Here is a 26,840-nt window from a genome sequence, read left to right on the forward strand (position 1 = left end):
GGAGCAGATGGACTTTCCTGTATTTTAACCTGTACCCAGGTGGACAAAGTGCAGCCCTTCTGATGTTGGATTGCAAGTCCATAGGATCCACCCAGCACACCCAATGTTGGGGAACATTGGGGTTGAGTTAACAATATGAGAAGAGCTGTCTTTTGTTCATCCCTGATGTATGGCATCTCATCCTTCTTGTATGTTGCCATGTAAGTATCAGTATGAAATGAGCAAAATTGGGTAAAACTGACCCAGCATCCTGTTTTCTCCAATTACCCACTAGTGTATTCTGGAAAGCTTGCAAGCACAAGAGAGGAAAAGTTTTTCCTGATAACTGCCCCCAAAGCAGCTATTTATGGAAATATCAAATTGCTTTAGTCATCAAAACATATACAAACTGAGCTTTCATTAGCTTTTCTATATTGCTAGAAGTTTAGTGAGAGAAACATATACAATCTATACAGTTCTCTTCTTTAAAATACCAAATTCTGCCCATCACACAAAATTTAAGGTGTAATTGTTGAGACATAAAGATATTCACAGATTATTTTCAGACAAAGGAAGCAGAAACAAGAATATGGCAACAGAAAAACATATACATACTACAGGCAGCAGGCGTTGCAGGCCACATTAGTTCCTGCATGCGCGACCTTCGACCTTGTGCATCCACGTACACTCCAAATTGGCTGAAGCAAAGCAGGTATTCTTCATTGCTGAGCTCCACAGCACAAAGGGCATCAAAAGACTGTTGTGAGAGGAATGCAAGCGAAGGATCATTGGGATTTACCAGGTTTATAGATTGTCCATCTCCCTGGATGTTCAACAGAGAGAAACCAGAAGGGTAGCCTACACAAAGCCTGTCTTTGAACACTGCCATCCACTGTATATTGCCGGGAGCCTGGACTTCATTGAACTTTTTATGGAAAGGTTTAGTCCTGTGAACTTCATAGCACAGAACTTGCCGCTTGACTGCCACAAATAAACTAGTTGAAGAAGTCTTCTTCAATGTCCCAGTTGTAACAAACTGACAACCTTTAGTTTCAGGAAGCTTAATGTCAAAGCTGCCTTCAGAACCATCCAGGGAGGACCAAGGATACAAATGAACATGATGATTCCGACCACAGATAAGAATAATGACTTTCTCTTTGGGAGCAAGCTCTATCTGGTAGACCTTCTTGCAGTCAGCAGCTCGGACAATCACTGTAAGAACAAGAGATCCATGTGAGTCTCGGAAGTGTAAATAGTGTTATGTTAAGCATTTAGCAATATAATTATTTAGAAAACAAATTTATTCACATCTCCCCAATAACAGAAGCAAACACCTGACAAATCACAGTCTTAAATATCTCTTAAAACTGTACATTAACAATGCACACTTCATCATTAATCATAGTGAACCTAAATTTCTCCAAATTTGCACATGCCTTGCTCACCTAATCCAACGGGCTATTTTCTATCTAACCTTGCTACACAGCAATCACACAGATAAGGCTTATTGCATCTACAAACTGGACCTTCCCATTTTAAATATTTGGGGGAAAACAAGCACAATTTACATTGTATCAGAGTAAGCAAATATATATCTTCATCACTAAGTTAATTTTTTATATAAAGTGAAAATATGTTCATTTTTATCAAAGAAACAATAGGAAGAAAGGTTCTATGAAGAAGAAAAACTTATAGCAAAAATGCAACAGAATGTCCAGTTGGAGAAATATGAGGAGATGAACTCAGAATGGAAAAAGCAAAGGTGAAATGATAGACTCCAGAAAGAGAAGCAAGATTTTTACCTGTAATTGGTTATTCAAATGGTCATTTGTGAACAGACACATATGGGTTGCTCAGAGCTTTCCAGACACCTCTAGAACGAAGTAAAATGATTTGAGGGAGGAACCCCAAAATCACCTAGTAGAAATGTCCTTCCTCTCAGTTCTGTGTATACTGGAGCACCAGAAACCAGGACAGAGACCAAACCCTGTCCCATTAATGACAGTGCTTTTAGAATGTCTGTCCAAAATCATTACACTTGATTCTCGGTACTGGTAGAGAACAACCCATATGTGAGATTTGCGCAAAGACCATGAGGAAGATTTTATGTTTACTTTATGCAGTTACATTATATGCAATATTTATGATTCTAATGTAGATGTGATTAAACTACAAAAACTCTGTAGGAATTTAGTTCACAATGGTTCTAATGGTTTAGAGCATATTTCCAGTGGTAGAAACATCTCAGCATTCAACTAACCTTGAAGTGCTGGAGAAAAAAACCCAGAATAATATGAAAGAAGAGTCAAAATGGCATATTGGTTTGAGTAACACTACCACCTTGAAGATGGAAGCTGGCAACTGGCAGGTTCCCCAAAGGCAAATGAGTGAAAAGAATGAGTGACAGGTGGCTGGGCTTATGAAAATCTGTGCTACGGTCCTACAGTATTTAATAAATAAGGGACTTCAGCATTCATCTTTTCAGGTATCTACAAAAGGTCCTGGAAGCAAACCACCCATTCATACAGGAGGTCAGTAATCCTAGCACATTAGAAAATGTTGACCATTTCCACTACCTTGGCAGCCACCAAAGTCAACATTGACACCGAAATACAACACCGCCTGAGCTCTGTGAGTGCAGCATTTTTCCGAATGAAGCAGAGAGTGTTTGAGGACCAGGACATCAGTACGGATACCAAGGTGCTTGTTTATAAAGCTATTGTCCTCCCAACCCTGCTATATGCCTGCGGAACGTGGACAGTCTACAGACGTCACATGCAACTCTTGGAACGATTCCATCAGTGCTGCCTCAGAAAATCCTGCAAATCTCTTGGAAAGACAAGAGGACAAATGTCAGCATGCTGGAAGAAGCAAAGACCACCAGCACTGAAGTGATGGTCCTCCGCCATCAACTTCGCTGAACCGGCTACGTTGTCCGGATGTCTCCCAAAGCAGTTGCTCTACTCCGAACTCAAGAACGGAAAATGGAATGTTGGTGGGCAGGAAAAGAGATTTAAAGGTGGGCTCAAAGCTAACCTTAAAAACTCTGGCATAGACACTGAGAACTGGGAAGCCCTGGCCCTTGAGCACTCCAGCTGGAGGTCAGCCGTGACCAGCAGTGCTGCAGATTTTGAAGAGGCACAAATAGAGGGCGAAAGAGAGAAGCATGCCAAGAGTAAGGCGCATCAAGCCAACCCTGGCCAGGACCACCTTCCACCTGGAAACATATGCCCTCACTGCGGGATGCAGATCAAGAATAGGGCTCCACAGTCACCTACGAACCCACCCCACACTGCACACTGACCCTGGAAGACCATCCTACTTGGACAACGAGGGATCACCTAAGTAAGTAAAGTAAGTAATCCTAGCACTGAATAATACTGAATTTTGGAGCTTCTGGGATTTCTAATTAGGGATGTTCAACCTGTAGCAGTCAGGACTTCAAGAGACCCTAGAGCAGTGGTTCTCAACCTGTGGGTCCCCAGGTGTTTTGGCCTACAACTCCCAAAAATCCCAGCCAGTTTACTAGCTGCTAGGATTTCTGGGAGTTGAAGGCCAAAACATCTGGGGACCCACAGGTTGAGTGGGTGTTACAGCTGTGGAAAAATGCTTTCCCATTTCTTCATACAGCATATTGCTTCCAGCAACAGGATACAGAAGAGAGACAGTTCTGGTAGATCTTAGAAATCAAGCAGGTACATAGAGTGAGAGGTACTTCCTCTAATTAGAGCTTGGGAGTAATTCATCAAATTAATTCATTAAACTTAGTTCATTAAATAAGTCAAAATGGTTTTAAAAATCATTATTAACCACAAATGTTATTTCTGAGCAATGATTCATTTTCTTGTTACTTACATTTGTCAATGATAATTTCTAGTAACTTTAAAAGGTTTTTTTTTCAATTAAGTAGTTTACTGCATCAATTAATTTAGAATGATTAATTGTTTTTCCTTAAGACATTACCAAATTAATTTCAATAAGTTAATGTGACATTAAAATATTAGTTTTCTAATATTAATATTTCTAAATTGTGCCTGAAATATTGAGGTTACAATCTGTTTTCAGAAACATCACGAACCTTATAACCGACTTGAAACTGTTGTGACAGGCAATACAACATTTTTTATATCTGTAATTGTGGTTAATATAAATCTAACGTTCTGTGTGATGCTCCATAAAAATAAAATTTGACATCTTTGTGAAAGTCATACCATCTTTGTATGATACTTCTGCCAGAAATCTAGCTGCCACATTTTGCACTACTTGCAGAATCTATTTTGTCATCAAGGGCAGCCCATCATAGGGTGTTGTCATATTTTGCACTATAAATGTCAAGGGGCATAGTCTAATGCTTTGGCACTGCATCGATATTGCAAGTGAACTTTGTTATAACAATTAAATTCACACCAAACAACTTTATGCAAAACTTTATGCAGAAACTTTCCTTAATATCCTAACAGAAACCAATTCATATAGTTGTACAGTAGCAGCAATATCTTACCATTCTATAACAATTTTATTTCAATATATAGAAAGAGGTATAACCAAAGTTCAATTTAACTACATAGAAATGTAAGCCATTCTCACAAAAAGCAAATTCAGGAAAGCACTGTGCAGTTTTGTTAAACCTGCTCTCAAAGGAAAGTAACTTTTAAACCCCCTAAATTCACGTTTAGTTTGGACTGCACAGAAATCCTGATGTTAAACTGACGCACATAAAAATGACCCATGTGCTATTTTTAGCTCTCCCGTTAAAGCAAGCAAATAAAGAATTTTATCTGTACACAGCTGTTCAGTCATCAAAAAGAAAAATACCCCAGAGTAGAACAGATAGTCACTGATCAGAATTCATAACTCAGGGTCACCAAGATGCCATACAACATTGTTTTTCAAATGCATTTGTTGACTAACACCAGGTAAATACAAAAGTCAGGCACATTTTGTTGTCACACTCTTACCTATCTCTTTTAGGAATTATTTTGATATACTTAAATAATGCAAGCTTTATATTTTAGTTCTTCAACTTCACACACAGTGCAGTCACTACACAGTCTCTCAGATAAAGGTATTTTCTCATGTCTTCTGTCCAGAACTACCAGTGAAAACATATCAAATTGAACTCCTATCCTCAATTTTATATATATATATATATATACACACACACACACACACACACACACACACACACACACACACTAGATCTTTTCATTATACTACACTATACACACACACACACACACACACACACACTATATCTTTTCATTATACTACACAAGGGAAAAGTTAAAAAACTGCAGGGGCAAATGCTGGGAGGCAGGGGACACTCATTCAACTCATAATACAAAGGACATCTTTCTGCTATTCCTCTCATTTTTGGCAACAACATAATGACATCAATCAAAACTAAAAACTGGAACAGGCCACAAATTGAGTAGATCAACAACTCACAGGGTTTTCTTGGTATTTCATACACATACATATGTATGTATTATACAACATCAGGACTACCACTGAAAAACCTTGGTTCTTTTGAAGATTATTCCAGTTTCCTGGATGAATGGAAATGTAGAGCAGGACCTCACTAGGATCTCTTAATTCAAGGAGTGGGGAAGACTAGCAGACCAGAAGATGTTAAAACTATTTAGTGGTCTAAAAAACTATACCAGGGCCTTAAAAAACAATGTAGACAGCTCAAAATATGTGCTATATGCTTAGATATGCTTTCGAAAAAGCCTTAAGACCTGGCTGTTCGAGAGGGCATTTAATTAAGTGCTAAGCAACAACATTACGGTAATGAGAACTGGAATGGTATAAGGAAGATGAGACTGGCTATGATTCTACTGAGAGACGAAGCGGATTTTTATGTAGTTTGTATTTGTCGTATAGTTATATGTTGTTGATACTGGCCTTGTAACTGTCTTTTTATGTGTACTGTACACCGCCATGAGTCGCCCATAAGGGCTGAGAATGGCGGTTAATAAGTGCATCAAATAAATAAATAAATAAATAATAGATATACTTACAAAACCCTATAGAATGTATTACAGTAGTCTGGGTCTGTAAATATAAACAACTTTTTTTCTTTTATTTTTTGGAATTCTATTGTTTGTAAAACAATAGACTTCCATAAAACATAGGTAACAGCTGGGAAACATATTAAGGTCTTGCAATTATTTCCTTTGGCAACATGCAAGGGGCCTGCATGATTAATATTCTCAGAACTGATCCAACATATGCCAATGGGACTGATTAAATGAGGAGTCATGTTTATGCAAGGAATATGACCAGAGAAAGTAGAAAATGGTTCCTATTTTTAGCATATATACCCATTATTCGTTTTAGAGTCACTTTTCTGAAAGCTTTCTGACAAGTCATAAAGATTTTTCATTTTTAGAGTAATAAATGAGAGTATGAGAAGAAAAATATTTGTCTGAAAATCACCACTGCTTCCTAGACAGACAAATGAGAAAAAAAGAATCATTCTAGAAAAATTGTGCCTGGCTCCAATTACTCAAGTCTAAGAAAAGTGTACATGAAGCAAAGGAACCAGCCAATTACAACACAGACATTTAAGGTGCTTTCAGAAGTCATGCTTTTTCTACAACATTGGCAGTCAAAAGCTGGGTGGGTAAATGTGCAATCACTTTAGCTGACCTGCATAAACTGTGGCCGACAAAACTACAACAATGCCCAAGCTATAGGAAAAGATTTTGACGGGCGGGGTGAAAGCTTGGATTAAAATCTGAAACTCATCATCACTTCTTGATTAACTATCGATAGGTGACATCCATAATTCCCTGTAACAATGGGGAACAATATTCTCCAATCAATGTATTGTCATTCCAAGGGGCATTCTTGGGCAGGGGGAATCTCCTACAATTCCACCTTGGAAAAAAAAAATACCCAGCACTTTGATTTTTAGACTAATGTTCCTTTTGGAGAAGGTTTACTATCATTTAGTTGACTTGAGGGCACACAGAGACATCTACTTATGTATACGATAACCCCATGTATAAGTCAAGGGCAGGTTTTAGGGCCAAAATTATGGATTTAGATATGACTCATGCAAAAGTTGAGAGTCATTCCAAGATAAAAAAGCACCAATTCTGCCTTGGGACTAGCCACCCCTGGCATCACTGCTTTTTGCCCACCAAGTCTGTCAAAAAGGCTAGAGGTGCCACCATGGTGGAAAGAGTAGAGTAGGGCTGGTGATTTTTTTCAGTTCTCCCCAGATGGACAAAGCTCCTGTCAAACAGCTGTGCTGCTGTGTTTTTTTAAATGTTCCATGCCTTATCCTGGTATTAATTTTGGAATTATTTAATTGTGTTTAACTTTTTGTAGTTTGTGGATTTTTAACAAGGACTTTAAAATTGTTTTTAATTATAAGCCTCTTTGAATTCCAACCCTGGAAACAGAAGAGATAGAAATAAATATAATGACAACAACAATTTAGAGGCAATGAACTGGAAAGGTATGTGCATAAGAATATCAGGTGCTTCTTAATTAAAAACAAACAAACACGCACATCATACAATCCACAGTTAGAGACAAGAAACATGAGTGAGGTTATGATATAATAAAACCAAAAGGGAGGTGGTCAAGGACTGTTCTAAATTATTGGAGCTTTAAAAGATAAAAACCAACTTTCTGAATTTAGCCTGGAAGCAAATCAGTGAAATTTAAAAGCACTGCCTCGCAGATCTTATCTATGGCTTTAGTGTTGGGACATGATCACAACTACTCTACCTATGGATTATGCACCCATACTACACACGTAGGTATATAGCCATTTATTTTACAAATAGAACACAAGGCAAACTACCTGCTTGGCCTTCTTCAATATTTAGATGTTACATGTTCTGTGATTCTTACATGCTTTCAGTGACTTGAGAGGTTTGCTATCCCATAAATGCCCAATTAGATGAGTGTTTAGTTTCAAGCAGTGAACTGAACAAGTGGATAATCAGGATCCTCTGAGTATTCTCAGATAAGTAAATTGATTGTAAAAGAAAAGTGCTGTTTAATGATCCTTTTAAAAGTGACTTAGGTCATGGCTTAAGGGCAGGGGTGTCAAACTCATTTTCACTGACAGCCATGTTAGTCCTATAGTTGCCTTTAAAGAGCCATTTGTAATTGTTAGACTATATAACTATGTTGTTCTGGCATTGATAGCCTCGTGGGCCACATAAAATGATGTGGAAGGCCACATTCAGCCCACAGGCCTTACTCGTGTGGCTTAGGGAACCTCTCTTGCTATTACTTGCATCATCCCTCATCATGGACCATGCTGAAAGGATTCTAAGGAAACATCCACACTCATTCTCCAACCTTGACTTAGTTGGTGGGGCGCATTTCATGAAACAGAATGCGAAAACCACCAAGTGCACAACTTACCATCACGGGTTACCTCAATGACATAAAGGCCTTCTTCAGAACCAATTGCTATTCGATCCCGATCTAATGGTGAAAAAAGAGGGGGTGGAAAGCTATTAGTACAAGTATGTTCACCAACACTCAGCTTTTATTGTTTTAATGGGAACACTCAATCTGAGTATAAATGTGAGCTGGAAAGAACATATTATACCATAGTACTAGCTTTCAATGCATTTGGAAAGCAAAACAGAAGGAGAGATTATAACATTTAAAACCCTAACAACGCAATACAATGTTGATGTTAATTGCTGTCAAGTCAGCATCAATTTATGGTGACCTTATGAATGACAGACCTCCAGGTCATTTTGTTAGTAGCAGCCTTATTAAGTTCTTGCAAATTCAGGGTTTGAGTCTATCCACCTGCAATGCAGTCATTCTCTTTTTCTTACTGCCTTCCGCTATGCCAAGTATTAACATATTTTCTAATGAGTCATGTTGCCTCATAATATGTTCAAAGTATAACAGTCCCAGTGTAGTCATTTTGATTTCTGTGACAATTAAGGATTGATTTATTCTAGCACACATTTATTTCACTTTTGGGCAGTCTAGAACTCTCCTCCAGAGCCATTACTTCAAATGAGTTGCTTCTGTTCCTACTGATTTTGTTTCTTTATCCACTGTCAGATACTCATACTAAGCCTAAGTATAGAGTGCAGCCTCAAAGATGTACTTAAGGAAGGTCACTGAAGGTGGCCCTGCTTCAACATCTTTCTCTGGCCAGCACTGAATTAGAGAAGCTGAATAGACTAGTGAAGTTCTCTTTGAACTTCCATGTAAGAGAGTCTACCAGGCCAATACTGTCCACAGTTCATAAAACAAGTGAAAATCTATTTCTTGTAAATACTCAGAAGAGAGAGGTAGTGGGTTATTTTAACTAGCTTGATAATTTATACTGTTGCAGCTAAATACTCCACAGTTTAATACAGCAGCATGTTTATTATTTTAGAATTGGTTTTATGCGCTGCCATTGTGATAATTTTGGTGACTGCCTTGAGGGCCATCGTCCATGAGGCAGGATTTAAATATGAACATAAATAATCTCCCCAAATGAGAAAGCCTGTAGGAAAAATATCCACAATTGTATTTTAGGGCTCCGTTAGTGTATAAACTGTTTTCTTTAAGCTATAAAAATGTGGGCAGAGAAATTAGAAAATTAATTCAAGCACTGCATACGCCTACTGCAAGTAGAGTTAATCATAATTAGCTTTAAAAAGATCAATTAATGAATTTCACAGTACTAAGTTTCTCTGTGCAGATGAGAAATAATACAATAAAAAGGATGGCAGTGTTTTCATTCAATGTGCAGCTCCAACAGTACACACTGAAATGTCTTATTAAAGCACACATACCTATAACAGCAGCAGCTAAGCTGGTTTTAATGAGAGGCAGTGTACTGTCATAGGCTTCCTGTGGAATATGTACAACTTGGTTTTTGAGTTTATTTTTGTGCAGAATAGATTTCAGCCCCTCTAGGATTCCAACCCATTTTCGCTTTTCATTTTCATTTTCTGTTAGGATCAGCAGAGAGCAAGTCTTTGAAGGTGAGCCTAAGAGAGAAGCTGTCACCTTGACAGCAAGAGGGAGGAAAAAGAAAACAGTCAGTGAAATATGACTATATATGGCAAACGTATACTAGTTCTATGATGGTGACACTGTAAACTCTTTTAAAGGTCTTGTGTCTAAAACCTGATTGTAATGAAGCCTGCTACTTATTCTGCCATCTTTTCCAATGCAACGATTCATCAGTTACTTGAGAATACATTTTAATATTTGATCATGTTACTGCATTCCACGCTCTGCTGCTTTCAGTAGGATGCACATTTGGATAGCTGCTGTCAAATAGAATAGGGCAAGGCAGAAGTGTATATTGTTCTTTCTACCCTTACAAACACTTTTGCATCATTTTGAAAATTAATGTATAAAATATCTGAGAAGGAGGCTATTTTTCATCAGGACAGAGGAGTCCAAACTGCTCAATTTGTATTATTCAGTTCGGAACAATTGTAGTTGTTATTTGTTGTATATACTTATGTATAAATTGACCTCATATATATGTCAAAGGCAGGTTCTGGGGCCAAAATGATAGATTTTGATATGACTCATGGATAAGTCAAGGGCAATTTCACAGAGAGGGGAAAGCACCAATGCCGACCCAAGGGGCCAGCCACTCCTGTCGCTACTGCCATTATATCCTCCAGAAAGGTTGCCATGTTGAGAGAGAAGATGGAGTCGGTGCTTCTTTTAGGTGGTCCTGGGATGGACTAAACTTTTATCTTTCTCATTGCACTCAGAAAAGAAGATGGTTCCTTTTTGGTAAGAATTAAAGTACAGTATTCACACTGACCCAGTTTTTTTGGGTTAACCTTCTGAATAATATTTCCAAGCAGGAGGATGTGGGTTACTATAGGTAAATTGTAAAACAGCCCTTTCATTTGACTAATATAATGATCAAAATACCCTTAAGTAACACAACTTATTCTGAGGTAGTTAGGTAATCTGCAACAGGTAGCTATGTTGTTTGAGTCCCTTTGCGAGAAAAGTGGGATACAAATAAATATGTGTTTTTCATTATTATTATTATTATCATCATCATCATCATTAAATAAATATACTGGATCTTGCAAAATAGTACCTAAATACCCACTGACAAAAACAACAGCTGCAAACAAACTCTATAAATAAAGGTTTGGAATGGGGTCTGTAGCAGAATATTTGAACCTTGCCCCTCAGCCAAAATATTTGCAAAATTCTAGAAAGCAAGGATATTCTGTAAATGAGTATCTGAAAGCAGAAATTATACCTAATAAAAAGCAAACTGTAAGTACACAAACCATGCTTTAAAGTTGCAGTTTAACTTTAAAGGGTTTTCCTGTATGTGGGCAACGCTATAAAAGTAATCCTTTAAACTGAGATTTAAAATATGCAGCACTATTATTTAGGAGTCATTCACTGAAGAAAGGTCTGTGAATAATAAGTTAGGGCTATGTAAAACAAATTATGTTTGCTCAAACTGATTAAATAGTCATACCCTGAATATACAAGGGATATCTTTGCGGGTTGCATGTATAACATCCGATGCAAGGACAGAACTCACACAAAAATCTTCATCTCTGGTAAGAAAATAAATAATACAAGTCAACAAACTTGGTCTAATCTATTTGAAAAGCAAATTTTATCACCCTTCTTTCCCCAGGAATGAAGTTAACACATAACCTGATATAATTCTGGGCTTAGTAAGATACTGAGTACATATAAGTCTGGAATAGCACTAAGGTACATCACTACCTGCAGGGATGAAAAAAAATCTGAGATAAAAGCAGGTGAGAGTACAAGCCTCACCCTTCTATGCTACTGCATATGAGCATAATCAATATTCTGTCAAAATGCACACTGATGTAATAACTCTCTTTAAATATGTAAAATAAATTGGTGGGCCATTCCCATGTATGTAAATTTCATTTTATCCTGGCTTGCTCTTTGACCCTACAAAATTAAAGGAGAAATCATACCCTACTGCCAAAGATAACACAAACCTGAGATCTAAGACTTGACTTGCAACAACTCCTGGCTGAGTGGATTTTCCTTCAGGCACATCATAGAGGAAGAGTTTACAGTCACAGACTACGGCATAGGCCCTCTGCCATCCTTTCTTTACACCTGTTGGCTTTGGAACCTGTAAATATATACATGTAAGACACTATCAATACTTCAGAGAGAAAACACAGGAAACATTATATGGGGATAATAAACATCATCATCATTAGCACTTAACTCATATGTTTTCTATGTCAAAATTTATGTCATGTGGAATGAGGTTCCCAGGCTGGGATCGGGGGAGGCAGTGTGCCCTTGATCCATGTATCCTAAACCTTACTTTAAGGATAGGTGGGGAAACCATGAGTTCTTTCACCAGTACCTAAAGCTCCACTCATGTTTTAAAAAATGTTGTGATTTTCAGTCTTTCCTCAGAGCAAAGCACCTAAATATATGAAAACAGGTAAAGATAGTGCCACCCAATCTTAAAACCAAGAGCGAAAGCATAAGCCCACACTGGCAGAAGAGGGGATGGCAACATGGCTGTGGCAGCAATGAGTGAGATGACAGGGTAGCCTGGGCAAAATGGGAGGTGGGAGTGATCTTCCACTTGCCTCTCCTACTCTAAGCAGACCAGAAGAGAAGGCTCAGTGCAAGTTATTGTAGGTCCATGGGAGTGGCAACATGTGTGTCATGCAAGTTGGGCAATTATAGATTAGTCCCCACCCTGCAATCCTTCCATTCCAACCTGAAAACATGGACACTGACACATGGCACCTGTGAATTGATGGCAGTTAGTTTTATCTACTGTTGTTTCAAAATGATATTGTTTTGATTTTAACATGTGCTGATGGGGGATGTTATAATTTTATGTGACTTATTTTATACTTTTGTACTGTTTTTACCGGTTGTATGTTATATGTGCACCCTGGAGTGCTTTGTAAGCTACCCCGAGTCCCTTCGGGGAGATGGTGGCGGGATATAAATAACTACTACTACTTCTTCTTCTCCTTATCATTATTATTATCATTATTATGATTATCTTCCAGAAGGCAGTCATACTGGTGTCACCCCCTCAGTGTGTGCACTGCTGAAGTCTGCACTTCCCTAATGAAACTACTGGCTAAACGGAAATAGTGGTGTTGAGAGCCTGGGGCAGCCATCTCACAGAGGTGGGCTGGCAATTTCGACTCTGTGAAATGACCCTCATATCATACTATATTGTATCAGGTCATTTTAAAATCCCTAATTTTGGTCCCAAAAACCTGACTTGTACATGGGTCAATTATCTATGAATATATATCAGTATCTTCACACATCAACATCTTATTGTACTTGGGTCAGAGTGAAAACAGGTGAAAACTGAATTTCAGAGCACTAATCTAGAACTAACCTGGTTCTAGTTGTGAGCCTGCATGTGGAATGACACACAAACCACAAAATAGGATAAACATCCCGCCCTTTAGAATTGCAAGGGTAATTATCCTTTCTATTTAAGCTTGGCTAGAGAAAGAATCCCTTTTGTTTTTCTGTATACCCACATCTTAGTTTACTATGCTCTGTGGCATTTCAGTTCCCAATACTGCATATCTAATCACCTGCCATGCTTACTAGAATATGGATTAGCACTAAGGGGATTATTATAAATTGTAAAAAGACAGCCTCGGGGCTTTTATCACAATTTGGTAAGCTGGATGCAGCAGGTGAGGTGGAAAGTAAGGCAAAATTCAAAGGAAGATCCTGTCTCTTCTAAGGTATCTCCTAGTAGTGTAGGATATGCTACGGTACACATTGTGGGAAAGGGAAGTATACTTATAATCAAGCTGTTTCCGTTTACTACATTGCCAAGGAACACATAATGATATCACGGAATGGCTTTTTCATTTTATAGTTGTCATTAAAATTGAAGCTGTTATTTTTCCTTTCCCACACCAACGTTAGTCAATTTTCCTGACCACCAACTGAAAATAACCAAAAGTTTAAAAATGCACCCATGACACTGCTTTAATTTTACAATTTTATACTATTCATCATTGTGATTATATTTATTTTAATATTTATTGTTGTGATTTTTAAAATTCCCTTTGTGGTCTACCTTGGCCAAGTTCTACTTTTCAAGAAAAGTGGAATATAGATAGCTTATATAGTTTCACATTATGCAAGTACTGAAAAGCATTTTTATCAAAAGAGGCATCAATATTAATTTATTAGCTGAAGAAATACCTCCATTCTGTAAGTGCATAAAAATTACTCCAGCAAGGAAATTTCAATAGAAGTAATCTCTAAATGACAAATGGCAGAACGTGTTTGTTCATTTTAAAGGAAAGAAAAGAAAGAAAATGTGTCACTGTTGTAAACTCTATATAAAAATGAATTTAAAGACCTTCTTTATGAAAAACATTTAATATTTTTAGCATCATCATATCTGTATGCTACTTTTCTTACACAGTGGGGCCTCAAAAGGAACTCAAAAGGATTTTAAAATTTAACATTTAATATTAAAACAAATGGAATCACAATGATGAACAGTATAAAATGATTTAAAAGGTGAACAAAAATTAAAAAATAAAGCATCCCAATAAGAAACTTTCCTATAAGCAAGCACAAGCCTGATTAAACATACTTTAAATGCCTTTCCTGCTAGTGAAAGGAGAACTGGGTATTTAAAGGTTTTTAAAATGCAATGAACAAAGTTTTGAACCTCATACACTCTTTACACAACAGTCACCAGTTTAAAAGCCATCATCACTTTTAGTACAGAACGTGATTATTTGTATGTATGCCCATCTCCATGAATTATAATATTTCATTCGAGTATATAAATTAACTTTTTTTTTAAAAAAAAACATTGCTGATAAGGGCACAGTCCTCTTTTTCCTGCCAAAGACACCAGATTCTTACCTTAACATAGCCTTTGTAAGCTGTTCCTATGCCTCTTTGAACATCCACTCCAAGGGGCCGCTTGGCTTGCTCAGGAGGTATAGGGCAGACTTGAGGTGCACTATCCTTGCAGGAAACATGGCATGCAAATGAACACACTAAAGAAGAAAAAGTGGACTTGTCAAAGTTATTTGCTGTTGGCGCAGTGAGAAATAGCTGGCAGAAGTAGAAAACACACAGGACCAGAGCATCATACAGATGTACTTTGCTTTCCTTGTCCAGTTAAAGTGTGCTTTACCTCTCTTTCTTTAGCTAAGCAAAACACTTGTTTACAAATAATCTGTCAAACTCTAAGAGAAAAATACACATCAATTTGTAGCTCCAAACTTAACGTCATGAAAACTGAGTATACTGTGACATAATCTGGTATTCGACAGTCTACTTCAGTGATTCTCAACCTGTGGATCCCCAGATGTTTTGGCCTTCAACTCCCAGAAATCCTAACAGCTGGTAAACTGGTTAGGATTTCTGGGAGTTATAGGCCAAAACACCTGGGGATCCACAGGTTGAGAACCACTGGTCTACTTCACCCGACCACAAAATGCCTTTAAGATGTCACAAGACTCTTCATTTTTATATGATATTTTAAAATGCATACTAACCATGAAGAACCATTCCCCTATGTAAGAGAAAGAAACATCCTCATTTCTATTAACTACTGCTATTTCCCAGGCTAAACAAGGCTCGTGTGAGTTTGAGAAACAGAAGCCTATTGCTGGATGTTTAGTTCCTCTCTCACCTCTGACCCATAGTTGGGCCAGACTGAGGGAATAATAATAATAATAACAACAACAACAATTTTATTTTTATACCCCGCCTCTATCTCCCCGAAGGGACTCAGGGCAGCTTACAAAGGGACATGCCCGACAAAACAGGTTAAAATAAGCATCGAAAAACAAGCAATATCAAACATCAATAAACATAAAATCAGACAACATTATAAAAACAATTAAAATCTTTAAACAATTAAAAACAGTGAAAAAAGTCTGAGATAAACATGTATTGATGGGAAATAAGGAACTGGGTCACTTCAAGTATGGGAATGGCTGTCTCCTTCTTTTGCCTTACAAGAAAGCACCTTCTCAGCAAATATCTGATGTGCTATTCTCAGTGTGTGTTGAAGAAGACATCCTTGATTGGGATGTACCCAAATGAGACTGAAAAGGGAAATGTAATTTTAAATGGCATGTGACATAGTAGAAAGGCTTGAAATAGCTAAAGTTCGACAAATTTCTCCCAGTGGAGAAGACAACAGAGGTGGAGACAGATTTGGTCAAGTGAGTGCATTAATAAAGGTGTAATTTCAAAGTCTGGAGAAGTAATAGATCCACTGTACTCTGCACTTGTCAGACTTCACACAGAGTACTGCATTCAATTCTGGATGCTTCATTTTAAAGATATAGACAAGTTGGAGCACGTAAAGAAAAGAGCAATGAATATATGCGTAATACAGGGTATGGAGAAAAAAACATACCTAATGGTCTAATGGTTTGAACTTAGGCCTCATCTACACTGCCAAATAATGAAGTTAAATTGCATTGAACTGAATTATATGAATCTACACTGCCATATAATGCAATGCAGGGGTCTGAACAGTATTCACATTCTATTTTCTACCCTTCAACTGTGGAAAGTAAAAATGGATTCTAAAAATGGATTGGGGGGCATTCTTCCAAAGTTGCAATTCTCAGTGTTACTCAGATGGTCCATGTATGCTTGTGGCGCATGAGCAGTACCCTCCTTGATCTACATATATGCTTGCGCATACTGAATTTAGACACATAAAGACTTCAAATGTGTACTCTATTTCAATGAACTACTTTGCCACTATAAAGATGAAAAAATATACTGTTATACCAGAGGGCATTTGGGAGATTTAAACCAACTTACCATCACAGGCATATCCCTGTCTAATCAGTCCCACCATGAGGGATGTGCAATGGCTGCATTGCGTAGGGCTTGAAAAGGATTTGATATTGAGTTGATGAGCTTTTGGCTGAAATAAAAATTTAGAATCAATCAGAATTAAATTTTATGAGAAAACTAACATCTTTGAATAAAGCGAAAGCAATAACTGCACAAGTTCTAATTTCATTTGATCTTAATTTAATAGGCTCAAAGTGACCTTAGCATGGTCTTTCTTACTAGCAATGGGACAGAAGCCATTTCCAAGCAGAGTTCACATAATAAATGTAGTTTCTTCCTTGCGATCAAAATGCTTCTCAGAACTAAAACAGGAATATTTTATATAAACCAAAATATTTTTGAGACTGAACCTCTGTTGCATACAGGAAGCAAAGCAAACAATCTAGCTAAACCTCCTTATACAGACACTAGATAGATTCTCAACATGTGCATCCAAGATAGAAAAACCACTGCCTATAAAAACACTACTAAAAGGCACTGGCAAAGTGCAGTAGAACTCTGCAAGGATGAATTTTAGGTGAGAAAATGAAAGAGATGGCTTTGTGCCTTATCCACACTCTAAGCTCCACCATAATTTTGTGCAACGTAAGATACTCAGTTATAGAATCATAGAGTTGGAAGAGACCAAGTGGGCCATCCAGCCCAACCCAAAATCTGTTGCTTCACAGAAAGGGCTAGTATTATAATATACTTGAGTATAAGTCAAGTATAAGTCAAAACATTGTTGACAAAATATTGACCCCAAAAAACCTAATTTGACTTATCAGTGGGTCAATGCTGGAAACGCTTTGTGGTCCCCACCATGTTGCACACTTGAAATGGAGCAAAGTTGTCGTTTTTAATATGGGTGTACAATATAAGCCTTGTAAGACTCAGCAATCTCTCTTGAAACCTTGTAAGACTTGGAAAGAGGATTCAATAAGCCACTATTATAAATTACTTCTACTGCTGGGAGCACAGAACGTATATAGGGTGAAGTAAAGAATCACATTTAGAATTATTAAATTTAACGCATGTCTGCACAATATAGGACCACACACAAACCACACACTGGTTTGCCATGTGTAATGAACAAGCTGGTTTTAATAATCCCAGACAGACAACAGAATCCAGTTGTACTAAACTCCGGCTGGTCACTTTCGAAACACCAGTGAGCTGTTTTTGGCATAGTGTGTTAGACACGGTACAGTCTTAATTACAAATAATCCTATAAAATCAATCTCCTTTCTTGTAATGGGTTCAAATTACAGGAAAGGAAATTCCACCTGAATATTAGGAAGAACTTCCTGACTGTACGAGCTGCTCAATATTGGAACTCTCTGCCTCAGAGTGTGATGTGGTAGATGCTCCTTCCTTGGAAATTTTTAAACAGAGGCTGATTAGTCATCTGTCAGGGATACTTTTGTGCTTTTTCCGCATGGCAGTGGGTTGGACTAGATGGCCCATGTGGTCTCTTCCTACTCTATGATTCTATAATTCTGTGACAAACTGAAGATGCAATGAAACACACACAGAGAAATGACTAAATACACATATGGATCATGTATGAATCACAATTCTTTTTACATCCATCCTATCCCACAGATCTAAGCAAAACAAGTTAACAAGACACCCTACCTTTGGTACAGCTAGAGAAATGGACTGAATGGTGGGGGAGGGAGCAGCAGGCATCCTCTGAAGCCGAATTGGTTCCTGAATTGCAAAAAACTACAATTGAACAAGATTTAAGCGTTCTAGGATCCCAAGTACATTTGATCTGGCAACAACTGTTGAATATCTTCTTAAAGGTTAGCAAAAGGCAGTATTGCTCCTGATTTATTAGAAGTAGATTTGCAGCTCAGAAGGACTCATAGGAAAGCCTGTTCTCTAGCAAGTAGCAGAAGGTAAACAAGAAAGCAGAGCTCAATGATATACTGGGAGCCACTGAAAGGAAAGTAAACTAAATAGGAGTTCACAAAGCTTGCACATTTAACACTGAGATGGTTCTGAGAAGAAGCATGCTATGAAGAGTGAAAATATTTTCTTGTAGACTGGTGATTGGAACATACATTTGTAAGAATCTCTAAAAAATCTAATATAATCCTGAGCAGGAAAAATGGCCACTTACTTCTGCTTGCTGCTGTTCTGTAGTCATAGATGTTGATGGTGATACCTCTACCTTGGAACCCGGTGCTTCTTGCTCACTAACAGAATTTGTCTGCAGAGTGGAAGGGAAAACTGTAAGCATATTATCTTACAAGTACAGTACTACAATACTATAGCAAGATCAGGGCCACTTGAAGCAAAAATAGGAAGAGAGCTCTTCTGCACCTGTCACTGTTGAAGTGGACTAGTTAACATCTGGGCTATTAAAGCATCCCCCCAAAACAATACTTAAACTGTACCCATGGTTAAAAACAGCAAAACAATCTCCTTTCTGATAGCTCCTGTGGAGCTTAAAATACTTTAAATTAAATGTAGACTTAATTAAAATAGAACTGGACTTACCTGCTATGTTCTGAGATCTCCATAAAATGTTTTAATGTTTTAAACTATATTTACATCTATCTTACAATACATTTAAGTAGCCAGAGAAGAATTTGTGTTCAAAATTATTAAAAGTCCTTTAAGGAGCCTGTCAAAGTCTGTAAAATTAGACTATAATGATGATACTAAAGCTTTGTATCTGTAAAAGGTCAAATTTCAAAAGATGACATTTTTGCAAAAATAAAAACTTCAGGGGGTTGGGAAATTGAAATGTACTAATATTGATTTCCCCTAAGAAAAAACACATTGGGGGAGAATGTTTATCTAAAGTAATTACCAGTTTATGAATTAGAATTCTGTCTCTCTCACACAACACATGCTTACTTTGGTATCTTCATAAAGTAAGAGAAATATGTGTGTGTTTTGATGTCTCAGAGATGCAATTATATTTGTGCTAAAATAGTTTCCTGTTTTCCTGGAAACTCTGGACTACCAGCCAAAGGCTTGTGGGCTCAAGCCATCCACAGACAATGAGTAGCATTGAGTTAAGAGCATTAAGAGTGTCTCTTTAGCATCTTAGTAAACAGATCTTTATAGAGATTGGTTAAGTGGACGAACACAGAGAGTGCTCACTAATGCTTCCTCTTCATTTTGGAAAGAAGTGACGAGCGGAGTGCCGCAGGGTTCCGTCCTGGGCCCGGTCCTGTTCAACATCTTTATTAATGACTTAGATGAAGGGCTAGAAGGCATGATCATCAAGTTTGCAGACGACACCAAATTGGGAGGGATAGCCAATAGTCCAGAGGACAGGAGCAGAATTCAAAACGATCTTGACAGATTAGAGAGATGGGCCAAAACTAACAAAATGAAGTTCAACAGTGACAAATGCAAGATACTCCACTTTGGCAGAAAAAATGAAATGCAAAGATACAGAATGGGGGACGCCTGGCTCGAGAGCAGTACGTGTGAAAAAGATCTTGGAGTCCTCGTGGACAACAAGTTAAACATGAGCCAACAATGTGATGTGGCAGCAAAAAAAGCCAATGGGATTTTGGCCTGCATCAATAGGAGCATAGTGTTTAGATCTAAGGAAGTAATGCTACCCCCTATTCTGTTTTGGTTAGACCACATCTGGAATATTGTGTCCAATTCTGGGCACCACAATTCAAGAGAGATATTGACAAGCTGGAATGTGTCCAGAGGAGGGCGACTAAAATGATCAAGGGTCTGGAGAACAAGCCCTATGAGGAGCGGCTTAGGGAACTGGGCATGTTTAGCCTGAAGAAGAGAAGGCTGAGAGGAGATATGATAGCCATGTATAAATATGTGCGAGGAAGCCACAAGGAGGAGGGAGCAAGCTTGTTTTCTGCTTCCTTGGAGACTAGGACTCGGAACAATGGCTTCAAACTACAAGAGAGGAGATTCCATCTGAACATTAGGAAGAACTTCCTGACTGTGAGAGCCGTTCAGCAGTGGAACTCTCTGCCCCGGAGTGTGGTGGAGGCTCCTTCTTTGGAAGCTTTTAAGCAGAGGCTGGATGGCCATCTGTCAGGGGTGATTTGAATGCAATATTCCTGCTTCTTGGCAGGGGGTTGGACTGGATGGCCCATGAGGTCTCTTCCAACTCTTTGATTCTATGATTCTATGATTCTATGAGATTGTTAATGAAAGTAAAATGCTTTCTTGGAGTTCTGAAATATTAAGATATACAAATAGGGTATCTAACAATATTCTACGACAGAAAGCAAGTCCAGCAGGCTGTATGGCCATGTTCCAGGAGCATTCTCTCCTGATGTTTCACCTGCATCTATGGCATGCATCCTCAGAGGTTGAGACTTCACACCCTACAACAACCCAGTGATTCCGGCAAGAAAGCCTTCGGCAATACATTCACAGATTTGATTGTTTAGGATCAACATTTTTTTTTGCCACCTCTGCTGCTGCCAACTGGAAAAAAATATCTCTAGGCATTTCTAGGTCCTCTAATGCAATTTTATGGTTACCTTTTGCTACAGGCTGATTTATTTATGCACAATGATCTCCTTATGGCAACACCAGAGGCACTCCAAGTGGCCAGCTACTGGTCAAATATAATGCCAAGTTTTTAAACTTTGTGTTTTTAAATACATTACAACTGCACTGTTGGTTCGCCTCCGATACAATAAATAAATATTCTGCTACAGGCTGATGAAAGAATTGCACTGATTGATCTGGCTGGTCTGCTCTTATGTTGTAATATGATTATTGATAAAACCATTAAAAACTATGACATGTCTAGAGTAGGCCTGCACAACCGGTGGCCCTCCAAGAGTCCTGGATTTCAGTTCTCAGAATACCTGGCCATTGGATAAGCTGGCTAAGATTTCTGGGAGTTGAAGGCTAAAACAATTGGAATGGCCTAGATAAGTGTTTCTCTTGTTTTTTTTAAATATTAGAATTTTTAAATTTACATTCACGCTTTTTCTAATTTTGAAAGGACCCTGCACCCAATAACCTCTTGTGAAACCTGAGCCAACTATACTTTGGATTGATTTTTAAAGGCACTGAATTAATTAAAGCACTTGCTGAATGAAGGGTAGCACAGGTATACGTGTTAATGAAGTGCATTTGTTACTGAGTAACACTTCTTTAGCAGAAAATATGATAGCAGAGGCAGAAATAACATGGAAACATAAGGATATGCTCCCACACAACCAAAATTAAGAGAAGTTTAACATGTTTCAGCAAAGTTTTCATTCAAACTAAAAATAGAGATAACCTTGCATTCTGAACTTTCTAGAGACCATTTGGAACCTTGTTTCCATATATATCCAAGAAGGTTTTAAGAAATTTCACTTGCCTTCATTTCTCTTATGATTTCCATTTTGATAGCCACATTTACAGATCTATGTTTTTTCATAGATCTGGGGATAGCTAGAGTGAGAGGCTTAATTTTTTTTCTCCTTTTCAATTACTTTATTCAATATCCAGAAACCCACTGTTTAATAGGGTTCAACATTCAATAGGGTTCAACAGCCTGCGCTCTACTGTTAATTCCAACCGGAGTAGATAAGTTAACTGCCCTTATTTATTTACTGTATTTTTACCCTGCTCTATCTCAACCCCGAAGGGGACTCGGAGCGGCTTCCAAATTGGCAATAATTCAATGCCACATTAACATACGACAAACAAAATACAATAAACATTGTGCGTTAAATCATGGAAATAATAAAACACTAACCTAAAAAAACATAAATAAGCAGTTAAAAGATTACACATAGACCAAAAATCAAGCCATTCCAATCACATTGTCATTCACTTTGTAGCTGTATATAGCTCTGAGCTACTCTCCAAACGCTTGGTTCCATAGCCAGGTTTTAACTTGTTTTCTAAAGGATAGGAGGGAGGGGGGATGATCTAATTTCACTGGGAAGGGAGTTCCCACAGCCGAGGGGTCACCACTGAGAAGGCCCTGTCCCTCGCCCCCATCAGCCACACCTGTGAAGAAGGTGGGAACGATAGTAGAGCTTCCCACCACTACCACTACCAAAAAGATCTTAGCGCCTAGGATGATTCATAAGGGGAGATGCGTTCAGACAGGTAAGCTGGGTCAGAACCAATTGGGGCTTTATAGGGTAAAGCCAGCACTTTGAATTGTGCTTGGTAGCAAATTGGCAGCCAGTGAAACTGAAGTAGCCGGGGAGTTATATGTTCTCTATATGCCACTCCTGTGAGCAGCCTGGCTGCCGCCCATTGCACTACTTGAAGCTTCCGAACAGTCTTTCGGTCTACCATTAAATGCTAGATTGCTTGGCCAGGATGATATAAGAGAAATGTGGAAGAATTATGTTTTCTTAAAAAAAACCTAAAGGAAAGACAGTGAATAAATAAATACAAAGACTTTGATAATGGGGAAGGAACAGGCTTCATCTCATTGCAAATGAAATAATTTGTCCTTTTTTGTCCCTCTTCATTTGCTTCCTGTTGGGACCTCCACATTTTTTAAAAAAACTACCTGATAACATGACATTTTACAGGACAAGAAAATAAGACAGGACACTGCCCCAAGAAACCTCCTTCCTAGATGAGAAACCCATGGTCCTCCACATGTTGCTGGATCATGTTCATATGCTGGATTGGGTTGATAAAAATCTCAGTCTAACAAAATCTGGAGAACCATCAATATAGATTGTTGTTACACAGAAGTCCTCTTCTTTATGAATGATACCTGTTCTTATAGGTTAGAAATGGCAAATCAGTTTACAGTATGCTCAGCAAGACTGTGTTTTTTGCTATGCAGAGCTCTTGCATTCATCACATCTATTTGTTACACACTAATTCACTATGCATTGTCTTATGCAGTTTTGGAAAATATTTGTAATCACATGGTAACACTTACTCTGAAAGTCAGATCATGTGCAAGGGGCGAAGTATTGAAGTACTCAAAAATGGAATCTTGGAAGTCTGAAAGTTTTAGACCTGGAAAACAGAAAATCTAATTAACTAAAATCGATAACAAGAACTCTGATATTAATACATGTTAAGTTGCCTAAATTACCTGCATCAGTCCTGTATTTTTCTTCCAGTTTCTTCTTTAAAGTTTCAACTTCTTCCAAGAGTTCTTGATTCTTTACTTCAGATTCCTTTAATTTGCTAAATAGCAAAATGGAAACTTGAAACATTTGGAACATAAGAGAACAAAATACTTTCTTTGTCTTGTTTTTCCTTTTCTAATTCCTCTCAGTCATTTTAGCTTTTGTAGTTCTTTATTGTTTCATTCTCACCGTTCCAAGTGTCAATCAGAGAGCCCCTACAACTACAACTGCAGTACATTTTACAACATATTCTAGGGCAGTGGTGTCCAACCTTTAGTTATTATGATTACTGTGAGTATAATATTTATACCCTGCTTTATCTCCCGAAAGGGGACTCAGGTGTTCTCCAGGTGTTTGGGACTCCATCTCCCAGAAGCCCTGGCCAGCTTGTCCAAAGCTCAGGAATTCTGGAAGTTGACTCCCAAAACACCCAGAGAACCAAAGATTGAACACCACTGTTCTAAGGAAATTGTCATTCCACATAATTCAAAAGAATTAACCACTGCATCACATAAACGAGGATTGTTTCTATAACACACAGCTGTTCTTTTGCTGCTTTGGGTGTCAACTTCCACCTCGGAACCTAAGATCCTCTGGGGAGGCCCTGCTCTCGACCCCGCCTCTATCACAAGTGAGATTGGCGGGGACGAGGAGCAGGGCCTTCTCGGTGGTGGCCCCCCACCTGTGGAACTCACTCCCCGGGGAGATTAGATCGGCAACGTCCCTTCTTTCATTTAGAAAAAAGTTGAAAACCTGGATATGGGACCAGGCATTTGGACATTCTGGCAGCTAAAGAAAGACTTGATGACGAGCTGGAACTTGACGAGACGGAATGGATTTACGGAACTCCGAACGCTGAGCTCAGGATTAGCCTACTACTGTGTTTATGGTATTGTTTTGTATTGATGATTTAATTTTTAATTTGTAATTGTTTAATTGTTTTTATATATGTATGTATATGTGACAAGGCATCGAATTGTGCCTTTCTCTGTAAGCCGCCCTGAGTCCCCCCTTGGGGGTGAGAAGGGCGGGGTAAAAGTGACGGAAATAAATAAAAATAAATAATTTATGCTACACGCTACATTTCTTTAAAAACTACAGCTGCCACAATTTCATACCTTTGTTAAAGTAGTATCAAACTGTTTTAATTCTCCAGTAGATACACTGTAAATCTACATCCTCAGCATCTGAAGAAGTAGCTATGAAAGCTCATGCTACTAACTTTGTTCTTTTAGTCTCTAAGGTGCTATAAGATCCCTTTGCATATTGATATTCTAGATAAACATGCGTATGTTTAGTCTACATCAGTGGATCTAATATTTTGGCAGACATGTTTCATATCACTAGTTCAAAATATATTAGACCAGGAGAAGAGGAATATAAATAACTGTCTCAGGACTTCAATGGAAGTAGACAGCAGTTGGCTCTAGTACTTGGCTCCTTCATTATCCAGCACGGCAATGAAAACTCATATATCAAACCAGACATTCAAAAAGACTAATGAAATCATACATTACACACAAATTCATAACAAGGCTTAAAAAGACAACAATTCCCAAAAGTGTGGCTAATTTTACACACATTGGAAACAGGGTTTCAAAATACAAGCTACCAAGGGAAGAGCAGGGCTCCACCAAAAGAGGCCAGCCGAACCTTCTCCATCCTTTCCACAAACGCTTTGGCTCCAGTAATATTATCTAGAGATTGGGAAGGAAATCACTGTTCCCCTGTGTCCTTGATCATCTTGATTCATTAACCCTCTAATTGAAGCTCCCAAAAACATACCACAAACTATGTTTAAACAATTTCTCAGTTCTAAAAGAAGCCTGCCATGTAGCATGAGAAAGTACTACTTGAAGCTCCTTTGGAACTGAGAAACTAGTTGGGCAACTCTTTGCATTCAGATCACTAGTCTTAGTTAAAACTTTGTTTGTTGTTATGTTGGGCAACTCTTTGGGTTCAGATCACTAGTCTTAGTTAAAACTTTGTTGTTACACCATCAAGAAATTACATTAGCCAACATTTCAAAGCATGCATTAAAAAAGTTTTCTTTCAAAGACATGCATGCAATATTCAAATCCCCCACCCCAAATAACCTCAAATGTTACCTTTCAAAAGACAGGTTGGCATCTTTCACTTTCCTTAATTCGTCCTGGACTAGCTGCTTGGCACGTATTTCAGCATCAAGAGCAGACTGCAATTCTAGTCTTGCAGACATATCCAGCTTCTGACTTCGTCTTACTTTCCAAAGAGGGTCCTATTACAGTAAGCAATTGTTTATACCACTAAAGAATTTATAACATCTTTAAATATTAAATTGATTCAAATGCTTCACTTGAATTCATCATTGTTAGTAAGGCTGGAATTGAAGAGATCTAGAAAGATTATATTCCGGAAACACGCAGCATTTAAGGGCATTCTATTTCAACAACTGAGAAACGTTTTGTAATAGGCCATGTAAAACTATACATTCCCACACAAAAGTAGGCCTCATTGAGATTTTTCAGTAGAGCTTTTCAGGTAAATGTGGCAATGACTGCAGACTAAGAATTGAAACTGAGTAGTGTTATGCTGTAAATAGAAGTTTAATAAAGAATCTGCAGCATCATTTCATGTCTACTGAAGGTCAAGATGCAAATATTCCTTTATCTTATTCCAGTGTTTTAAATGAGATTAGATTATTGGACCTGTTCTAAGATTTTATTAGGAAGGAAACAATAGCCATGTATAAATATGTGCTAGAATGTCATAAGGAAGAGGGAGCAGCGAGGTTTTCTGCTGCCCTGGGGACTAGGACTCTGAGCAATCGGTTCAAATTACAGGAAAGGAGATTCCACCTGAACATTAGGAAAACCTTCCTGACTGTAAAAGCTGTTCAAGCAGTGGAACTCTCTGCCTCAGAGTGTAGTGGAAGCTCCTTCTCTGGAGGCTTTTAAAGAGGCTGGATGGCCATTGTCATGGATGCTTTGTGTTTTTCCTGCGTGGTAG

The 26,840-nt window shown here is 38.1% G+C and overlaps 1 protein-coding gene across 6 annotated transcripts in view; it reads right to left on the minus strand.

The window, feature by feature from the left end:
• Positions 1–26,840, minus strand: part of CDC42BPB (CDC42 binding protein kinase beta) — a 126,998-nt gene that overhangs the window by 14,255 nt on the left and 85,903 nt on the right. For 4 of the 6 annotated variants that reach the window (XM_067463008.1, XM_067463007.1, XM_067463011.1 and 1 more), the window contains exons 19-30: positions 25,961–26,109; positions 23,816–23,910; positions 23,657–23,736; positions 18,920–19,009; positions 18,430–18,504; positions 16,777–16,882; positions 14,848–14,984; positions 11,946–12,085; positions 11,441–11,522; positions 9,762–9,978; positions 8,374–8,436; positions 595–1,191 (exon numbers count right to left, since the gene is read on the minus strand). In XM_067463008.1, the coding sequence (XP_067319109.1) occupies positions 595–1,191; positions 8,374–8,436; positions 9,762–9,978; positions 11,441–11,522; positions 11,946–12,085; positions 14,848–14,984; positions 16,777–16,882; positions 18,430–18,504; positions 18,920–19,009; positions 23,657–23,736; positions 23,816–23,910; positions 25,961–26,109 (1,831 nt within the window). The remainder of the gene's footprint in view (positions 1–594; positions 1,192–8,373; positions 8,437–9,761; positions 9,979–11,440; positions 11,523–11,945; positions 12,086–14,847; positions 14,985–16,776; positions 16,883–18,429; positions 18,505–18,919; positions 19,010–23,656; positions 23,737–23,815; positions 23,911–25,960; positions 26,110–26,840) is intronic. The other 2 variants (XM_067463009.1, XM_067463012.1) reach the window with 1 other exon arrangement.

This window comes from Anolis sagrei, chromosome 1 (assembly GCF_037176765.1).
Source record: "Anolis sagrei isolate rAnoSag1 chromosome 1, rAnoSag1.mat, whole genome shotgun sequence".
In the NCBI taxonomy this organism is placed as follows: Eukaryota; Metazoa; Chordata; class Lepidosauria; order Squamata; family Dactyloidae; genus Anolis; species Anolis sagrei.